The following is a 9,972-nucleotide window of genomic DNA, read 5'->3' on the forward strand; positions in this document are numbered from 1 at the left end:
ACTCATTAGCCTTTGTGGTGTAGTATTGGAAAGCCTCGGTGTAATAAGCCGGGACAGCGCAGGTGGTGGTGTAGTAGTATTTGGGAGCCTCGGAATAGCACCTCGGTGCAGCATACGTTGTTGTGTATTGTATATTCATATGTATTGTATATTCATCTGTATTGTATATTGTATATCAGATTCTTCTTTTGGTAATTTTCATCCGCTGACGAAGGAACAATCTTTGAGCTGCGCCCGATAAGGCTGACCGTGCGGAATTTTTCCGCAATAATAGCTAGCGTGAGACATCTGCATTATTATAGCACATACCAGATTTTTCAATCAAATGCTTTATGGAACAATGTTCCAATGTAGATTATCCAGGTTTCTTTTGGTCATTAGCAATTTTTGGCGCATGGTCGGTAATGATTTTATGCTGTGCATTAGAGTGTATAACTATGCATTAGAAAAAAAAGTACGTATATATATCTGTGATTTGCCGCTCATTTTCCACCATCCCTAACACCAGTCATAAATTTGGATTATGGATAGTTAAAAATTTAGATAACTACACCATAATATTTATAATCGCATCATGGAAGTTTTGATACTCTTAAGAGATGTGCTAAGGAATTAAACAATATTTATTGCAATAAGCTTGCTGTATGTGGCTAAAGATTGATTACAATGCAGATAAGCAACAACACTTCAGGATACAATACTCGATAAATACGGATTCTGGATTCCATTAACAAGATTCAAAGCATCTTTGAGCAGTTTGTTATGAAGAAATAATGCAACAAAATGACAACACAAACGGCAATTGTAGATGAAGTCTTGCCATATTAAAACGTTGGATTAGGTTGAAAGAGTAGAAAGACAGGTTTTTCAGGTTTAAAAAAATGTAATATTTGTTTTTATCTGACAGAACTAAAATACTATTGGAATATTGGCATGATGCCATGAATGTTCGATGGTTAAACTTGAATGTAACCTTCATATGCTTGTCGAAATTTACTAAAACGCACCTTGGTAGATTGATGGCATTTATATTTACACCACGCTCGCGATAAATGAGATATACAGAATTTATGGGACGTACTTTAAATATTAAATCATGTGTCGGGAAATCTAGTAAATCTTGTAACCCTTTCCATTGAAGGGGATGTGAACGGGGGCAACGGGGAGCTCGTATTCATGGACGGGGACGACGGGCAAGTGATCACCTTTGGGCTGGAATCCAGCGTCATCAGCGGTCCAGGTCAAAGTGAATTTCTCGCCTTCAGGTGAAACCCAGTAGGAAGATCCCTTGTTGGTGTTGCCCATAACATCTTCGTAGGTGGCCTTTCCGTAAGAATCGTAAGCGACTCCTTGCATCTTCTTCTGAACTTGAGATTCTTCACGGGTTGTGTAGTCAGACTGGGCGTAGCTGTGGGTTAAAGGGATTTCATGTTTTGAAATATGAAAATCTAAAGTCTCTTTGTTATAACACATAAACCATGAAAATGATTTACCTCCACTGGCTGCTGCCATCGATGTTGCGCTCGTCGGATTGGCTAGTGACTGTAATATCAGCATATTTATTATCCTTGTAGCTTGGTGTGGGGTAGGCTGGGGTGTGGGGTAGGCTGGTGTGGGGTAGGGGTAGGCTGGTGTGGGGTAGCTAGGAGTAGGGTACTTGGGCGCGGAGTAGCTAGGGGTAGCGTACTTTGTTGCAGGGTAGCTGGGAGCTATGTATTCCGGCTTATAGCTGGAAGGAACGGCAGCAACAACAGCCAAGACGGCAGCGATAACAAACTGTCGTCCAATGTATTAATTAAATAAATATCTAAAATTTTTAGTTGTTCAGAAAATATAAGCAATAAAATGCCTTACGAGCTTCATGTTGTACTAGGTTTACTTGGTAAACAACTGATGGTTCTGTTTCTACGTTTCTAAGCTTATATAGTCAAGTGAATGGTACGAAACATTCAACTGACCTGTTGTTGTGCAGCTCAATTTGGGCGTTGTGCAAAAAAATAGTTCACTCTCACTTTTCACGTTAGACAACACATCGAAAAAATTTTTCTTAATAGTAACAGCTAATTGCTTTTTTTGTGCATGATTTGAGCTAATAGTGCTCTACTGGCGTTCTCATTTTTAACAGAATCTGATTATTCACTCTCATTGATTTTTTAAAATGATAACTCGATAATATGATAACTGTTAACTTTCGCTAAGGATAGTAAATTTAATCCATGAACTAGATGTCAACATAGCATTTGTCTGAATCGGGTATTGGTATTCCCGGCTACCACTTCAATGTTAATCTATTGGAAATATTAGGCAAATGAATTGTTGTATGCCAATTCAAAAGCGAGCCGTAAGTGGAGGAGGTGAATGTTGGTTTATAATGAACAAAAAAAAAAAAATCTTTTTGATTCCTACTTGTCGAAAACAATAACTACATGATAGTCTGGAATACAAACCATAGGTAACCACCAAGGAACGGTTGATCGACGTTTTAAAAAAAAAAAAAGGTTAAGAAGCGAAATGAATGGAAAATTGCACACCCTTTTTTGTCGGCTACATAAAACTGTTTGGAAACCATTGAAGTCATCAGTTGTTTAAACCTTCCACAATAGCCAACATGAAACTGGTCAGTATAGATATTTTTATTTTGACAGTTCACAATTTCATCACTTATTGAAAAACGAATATTTTGTTTTCGCAGTTTTGGCTGTTGCTACTGCCCTACCATCCAGTTACAAGCTGGAATACAAAACTAACAGCTACTTTGTTACTCCTCTACTCTGCTTCTAGGTACAATAAGGATAACAAGTACGCTGACATTACCATCACCAGTCAATCCGACGAGTGCAACATCGATGGCAGCAGCCAATGGAAGTAAGTACATTTCATGTTTTACACTTATTAACAAAGGGATTAAAGACACTCACATTTAAAAAAATTTATTTTTCCAACCTAAAGCTATGCCCAGTATGACTACACTACCCCTGAAGAATGTCAAGTTCAGAGGAAAATGCAAAGAATTACCTACGACTCTTACAGAAAAGAAACTAATGACGAAGTCATAGCCAACACCACCAAAGGGTCATCTTGCTGGGTTTCCTCTGAAGGCCAGAAGTTTACTTCAACGTGGACTGCTGGATTCCAGCCTAACGGTGAACACTTGCCTGTCACTCCTGTCCATATCTATGAGCTCCCAGTTGCTCCTGTTCCAAATATGAACTCCAGGTTGCACCTGCTCTTCCTTATTCACAAACTGATCTTGGCTATTAAGATTGAAATATTAATGTACTATGCAAGTTTAATTTGCTGATGTGAAATAAAAGTATGATATGTCTTCATATCCGTTTACCGTTATCACGCAGGGACATGAACAGTTTGAAAGACGTTACTTCTCTGTGTGAGCACAAATTTTGTCGATTTGCATACATTCGAACGCAGGTCTCACGCACAGCTTCATTTAATGCATGGCGGAGTAAAGAATATTTTGGCTTGATTGTTGGCTAAAAGCAATAAATGATAATGTTGCAAATACCATTGATTGTTGTTGACTTTAGCTCCCGAAGAATTACTGATGTGACAATACAGAATACACAGCAGACGACTAAAATATTAGAAGATATCCGTGAATGTGTGGTTTACCTGCCACCTAGCGGCAAACTGAAGAGAAGTTTCCAAATTTTGTAGGGGGACTGGTAGATTCCCGTTACGAATGCTGGTACACTAAACAATTCATCTATCATAACATTTTTTACGTAAAATTGTTTTTCTTCCATGAAAATAATTTTATTAATAAAAGCCTGTTGGTAAATATCTATACAGGTTAAGTTAATCACTCGAATTTCAGTGATAAATCTGATGATAATTCCAAGGCGATAATGGGTGAAAGAGTGACTTAAGGATCGGAACAGTTTGAATAACTTTAAATTGCGACTACGTGGGTTGGTTGCATTGGGAACCAACACTTATTTCTAAATGGAAGAAACTATAGGTGCCCACGTCGATTATAAAATGTGGTTAAAGTTAATACGGCTACGACGCACAAACCCACACTTTTCTGACGTGATTTTAGATTGACATTCATATTAACATGTATTTTTTGTACCGATAATACAAGAATGTCAGTGCATTCAGTACAGAAATTTAAATAATGTGTTCAGACAGGATTTTATATAATTTAGTAAATCTTATAGCCTTTGCCGTTGAAAGGGATGTGAACAGCGGCAACAGGGAGCTCATATTCGTGGACGGGGGCGACGGGCAAGTGATCACCTTTGGGCTGGAAACCGGCCTCATCAGCAACCCAGGTCAAAGTGAACTTCTGACCCTCAGGAGAAATCCAGTAAGAAGATCCTTTGTTGGTGTTGCCTAGGACTTCACCGTACGATTCTTTGCTGTAGGAATCGTAGGTGACTCCTTGCATCTTCTTCTGGACCTGAGACTCTTCGCGAGTGGTGTAGTCAGACTGGGCATAGCTATGGGTTGAAATAATAAAATTTGCCTTATGGTTATCTTTAGTTCTTAAAATGATGAGTATAAAGTATGAAATAGATTCACCTCCATTGGCTGCTGCCATCGAGATTGCGCTCGTCAGATTGGCTGGTGATGGTGATACCAGCGTATTTGTTATCCTTGTTGTAGCTGGGAGTAGGGTAAGCTGGTGCGGGGTAGGCTGGTGCAGGGTAGGCTGGTGCAGGATAGGCTGATGCAGGGTAGGCCGGTGCGGGGTAGCTTGGAGTAGGGTACTTTGGTGCAGGGTAGCTTGGGGCTGGGTAGCTGGGTGCCTTGTATTCCGGCTTGTAGCTGGATGGAACAGCGGCAACGACGGCCAAGAAAGCGGCGACGATGAACTGTCAGAAAATGCCGTTTTAAACATAAAATTGATTTTAGCTCAAAATAAGAATAAAAGATTAAATGCCTTACGAGCTTCATGTTGCACTAGGAGGGTTTGATAAACAACTGATGGTCTTAGTCCTTCCATCTCGCACTTTTATAGTCGAGTGAGAGGCATAGAACGTTCAGTTGACCTAGTTGTTTTGGCACTAGAATTCGCACTAGCAAATTAGGTTTTGGGCGTTGAATATAATACCTTACTTTCGCTTTTCCCCTTAACCACAGTGCATTTTTGATTTCGTTTGGCTGGTGAAGGATTTATTTTGTCTCCTGGTCTATGATGATGAGAAATCAATATCTTGTTATAGGAGTATTCACACGTCAGTGTCTATGAAATACAAATAATATAATTTATCTTACTAAAATCAGGTTGACGAACGATAATTTGCTCAATTCCTAAATCATCAGTCGGGGGTGATATGTGACAATTCTGAAGGAAAATCATCAGCAAATTGTGTTAGGTTTCTACTTATCGAAAGCAATCACTGCATTGCAAGGGCTCTGTCCTGTAATGCAAACCAAATCATTTCGCCACCACAAGGCGGTGAACGCCGCTTTCAAAAACTAAGTAAAGAAATCAAATGAAAATGAAAGACATCCAATATTTTTTCGACTATATAAGGCCGTCTGAAGGTGACTGAAGACATCCGTTGTTCAACTCTTCAACCCACTCTCAACATGAAACTAGTAAATATAATTTCTTAAAATTTTTCTTTTATTTACAATTTCATAGCTTATTGAAAAGCTTTTTTCGCAGTTTGTTATCGCCACTTTCTTGGCCGTCGCTGCCGCTGTTCCACCCAGCTACAAGCCGGAATACAAGGCACCCAGCTCCCCAGCCCAAAGCTACCCTGCACCAAATTACACTACTTCTAGCTACCCCGCAGCGGCCATCCTGCACCAGCCTACCCCGCACCAGCTTACCCTACTCCCAGCTACAACAAGGATAACAAATACGCTGGTATCACCATCACCAGACAATCTGACGAGCGCAATCTCGATGGCAGCAGCAAATGGAGGTGAATCTATTTCATACTTTATACTCATCATTTTAAGAACTAAAAATAACCATTAAAATTTTTTTATTTTTTAACCGATAGCTATGCCTAGTCTGACTACACAACCCGCGAAGAGTCTCAGGTTCAGAAGAAGATGCAAGGAGTCACCTACGATTCCTACGCCAAAGAATCGTACGGTGAAGTCCTAGGCAACACCAACAAAGGATCCTCTTACTGGGTTTCCCCTGAAGGCCAGAAATTCCCTTTGACGTGGACCGCTGATGATGCTGGATTCCAACCCAAAGCTGACCACTTGCCCGTCGCCCCCGTTCATGAATACGAGCTCCCAGTTACGCCTGCTCTCCCTTATTCACGCACTGGACCCGTTTACTAAGTTGTAAACTTTCCCTACATGAAATTTGAATGGCATGAACCATTCTAGTGTAATTTATTGATGAGAAATAAACGGAAATTATGCTTTGATTTCCGTAAAAGCCAATTATCTTAGTAGTCTAAACAAATGTTTTATTATACGAATGGAACTTCGTTACTTGTAGAAGAATGACGTAGCCAGCGCAGTTATTACCTTCGTTTCCACCGATTCCCGTCATTTCCATTCGTCGAAAACAAAGCGACGAAGGTGACCGGTTCCACACCAATTAAATCAACGAAGCTTCTAATCACGTATTCTCTGATTATATTGCCAACGTTGCAAGACAGGCGCAATTACAGGACTGGCAAGATTTAGTTATGCGTGCTAGTCACGTGCCACCTAGTGACGACCGAGGAGAAGCTTGCCGGTCTTACGGCGGGACACGATCCAATCACGACCCGTGATTACACCATCCGACTTTTCTATTATGGCTTTTTTCGCATGTAATTATTTTTCTAGCGTAAAAGAAATTCTATCCAGAAGACATTAAAGTAAGTAAAGAATAAAGTTCATTGATTAAAATTCCCAATTTTGTTAATTTTCTTTCCTAAATTTAACATTAAACGTAAGTTTGTGCCATAATGACCGTAGCCTTTTATCAGTGATAGTTAGATCATCTATTGTACAGTATAAAAGACTTGATAAAACAATTTATGTTTGGTAACGGTGTTGGTTCGCTAGCGCCGTTACTGCGTGTATATGCCTTACTAATGTTTATCTAATTCTAATTGCAGGTATGGGAATGGCTGGAAGAGTGACGCAAATGTCGTGCCAGGTAAAACAACGATGAGCTGTGACCACACTGGCTGGTTCCATGGAAAGCAAACGCTATCAACTCTAAATGGAAATTTGGTGTCCACATGAATTATAAACGGTGGATTAATACGGATATGGCGACCAAACCCACTCTTTTCTCACGTTACAGGTAAATTAAACTTCAAAAATATTTTTTATGATTGTTTAATAATTTTATAGTCGTCACTAACAAAAATTTTACCGAACCGAAAGAGTTAGAGTAGTGTGTGATTCCATAAACGACGTCCACAAGCTCGTTACGGCAAATATTTGCATGACCATCTATGACAACGAAACGTGTAAAGCTGTCCAATACTTTGTAGAAATAAAGGACATTTTGCTTACGTTGACGGCATTTATATTTGCATCATGCGTTCGATGTACAGATATAACTTATAGGACATGGTTTTAATATTCAATTACATATCAGGAAAGCTAGTAAGTATCGTGGCTCACGATAGCTATTGTTGCGAAAAAATTCTGCACGGTCGGCCTAATCCGACGCAGCGCAAAGATGGTTTCTTCATCGGTGGACGAGAGTTGCCAAAAGAAGAACTGAAATCTCCTATGCCCAGAAAAATGTCGTAAAGCAAATACCACGTCTGAATGGAGCTTCTGGTGAAAACACACAAAGAACTATCTTGGATGTCTGCTAAATTTTTAAAAATCCTTCTGCCGATGTTAACGGAAAAGATAACCAGTTGCGATGTATCGCATGAAAATCATGCAACTCGTCATTCGTGAAAAATAACGATATTTGGAACGCAAGCCCCGCCTCGATGCGACGTTTCTACGGCAATCTGAGCTGCGCTGCAGTGTCTTTCAGATGGGCTTTATTCATACTGTACAACATGTTGCCGTGAAAGAAGGGAAAAAAGCGTAAAATAGGGTGAATAAGATAAACGGTAGCGCATGATAAAAAGTGACGAATTGCGCGGCAAAATACGCTTATAATATGAAACAAATGGTTTTATGATGGAATTCAAAACTATGTCTGAGAATAAGAAAAATTGACAGTGTTATATTGGATAAACAGCAAGGCATGCCAAAAGTTCAAGCCAAAAGGTACAGTATATTTGTTGAAGCTAAGTAGTTGGAGGACCTATTTGGGGCTGGAGAAATCAGATGTTCAAAAATGAATTTTTTACGACAATTTCGATTTTTACGACAAACGATTTCAACAGCAAACCTTTGCGTAGTCCAAGCTCCCCAAGCGCCGCTGCAGCGTTTGAAAAAAAGGATGAAAAAAGGGTCTTAGCGCAACGAAACATTTCGTTACAATAGGAGAAAAAGGCCCTTGGCGCAACGAAAGCTTTCATTGCAATAGATTGCACCAGGACTGCAGTCTGTTCTCCATACGGAAGTATGGAGATTTTGTTGACAACCCGGCGCTGCCAAAGACTAGCAGACGTACCTAATCGCATCACAGCTCTCAATCAAGTATATAATTTTTTGTATTCAAGCTGTGACAATCACTTTCTGTTTAGGCAATAGACGTATGGCTAGATATACGTGACGATGAGGTTAAGAAACCAGTTCTTAGCCTAATTTCATAGTGCTCTATGATCGTGGGTAAATTGGTTTAATGCTTAAATTAGATTTATCGTTAGTATTGACGTATTTCTTTTTTTTTTTTTGAAAGAAAGGTGTCTAAACGAGTATACCGCCTTTTTTTGTGACCCCAGCCAAATGCGTTTTCAAAGGGATAGTTTGGCAATTGTTTCAGCACTAAGAAAAAGTCCATTTCAAAGTGGCCATCATCTTGGCATAAAGTTTGATCTCCAATTACTACTTGAATGGCAGTGTTTAAATGAAAACTGGAACAAACTAGAGAAAAATGGGATACTGACATCTGAACAGATTAATCTGTTGGTTGAAGCTACAAATAACAAATCAATAAGAAGTCCAAGTGGAAATTTCCCTTGTGCATGCTGCGATGGTGAATGTGAGTTAAAATGTCAAAGCATGTCCCAAAGCTCAATTGGATCTTTATGTACTGAGAAACTAGTTATAAAATTTCGTAACACATGGACATGGAACAAGGTTGCTGGTAGATTTGATTTACATTTGTTACATTATTATTTGTTGGTTGAAGATTACTCACCTTTTATTTTTAGGTTTGAGGGATGTGATAGAATGTAGAAAGAATCTTGTGACACAGTTAGAGGATCTCTGTATCAGATCTTCACAAAGCAGTTTGAATCTTCAAAATTTAACGAAGTAACTCATCCTTTTCCCGTCGATACATCGAACAGGGGAGGAAAGTTCGCCTTGCGGAGGATTCAAGAACTCGAGGGATTGGAAATCTGAATAAAAACGAACTGGATAAATCTAATATCCAGAGAAAATGGTAGTAGTCTTTCCTTTTAGTCTTGTTTTCTTACAACTGTATTCATAGCGATAGACTGTACATGAAAGGGTGTATGAAGAAATAGCCAGCATTTCATCAGAGAAGAGTAAAAATCCTGCGTCGTCACCTCACACAATTGTTGCTTCCTTAACTGAAGTAGGATCTAATGCTGCACTTAACTTTCTGTTTGCATTTTTCCGTCGCGTATGGCAATCAGGTAAACAAAAGATTCTACTATAGCCGGCAAAATGTTTAACACCTTGTTTTGCAATAGGCGAAGAGGGGGTTGCCTGGTTTGAGATGCTGATTCACGCACTAGAATCACATCGCAGTTGACCTCTCGCGTCTATCTTTCACCTTCTACATCAAGTGAATAATAGCACATATGACTCTGATTCAGGTTGCTCAACAAATCTGTCTTATTTCTGCGTTCCATTATTTTCGAGTACGGATTTTAAATTTTTTTTAAATTTTCCTACCAATAAAAATTACGGGAACTCCTTTTCTTATTTAGA

At 39.3% G+C, this 9,972-nt stretch overlaps 1 protein-coding gene across 1 annotated transcript; it reads right to left on the minus strand.

Annotated features, from left to right (window-relative positions):
• Positions 1-1,053: 1,053 nt before the first annotated feature.
• Positions 1,054-4,969, minus strand: LOC130693970 (endocuticle structural glycoprotein SgAbd-1-like). Its single transcript, XM_059497446.1, has 3 exons — positions 4,912-4,969; positions 4,546-4,840; positions 1,054-1,408 (listed from the first exon to the last, which is right to left on the minus strand). The coding sequence occupies exons 1-3, from the start codon at positions 4,967-4,969 to the stop codon at positions 1,111-1,113; spliced, it is 651 nt and encodes a 216-aa protein (XP_059353429.1). The 3' UTR covers positions 1,054-1,110.
• Between the last annotated feature and the right edge of the window lie 5,003 nt (positions 4,970-9,972).

This window comes from Daphnia carinata, unplaced genomic scaffold, assembly GCF_022539665.2.
Source record: "Daphnia carinata strain CSIRO-1 unplaced genomic scaffold, CSIRO_AGI_Dcar_HiC_V3 NW_026453017.1, whole genome shotgun sequence".
Classification (NCBI taxonomy): Eukaryota; Metazoa; Arthropoda; class Branchiopoda; order Diplostraca; family Daphniidae; genus Daphnia; species Daphnia carinata.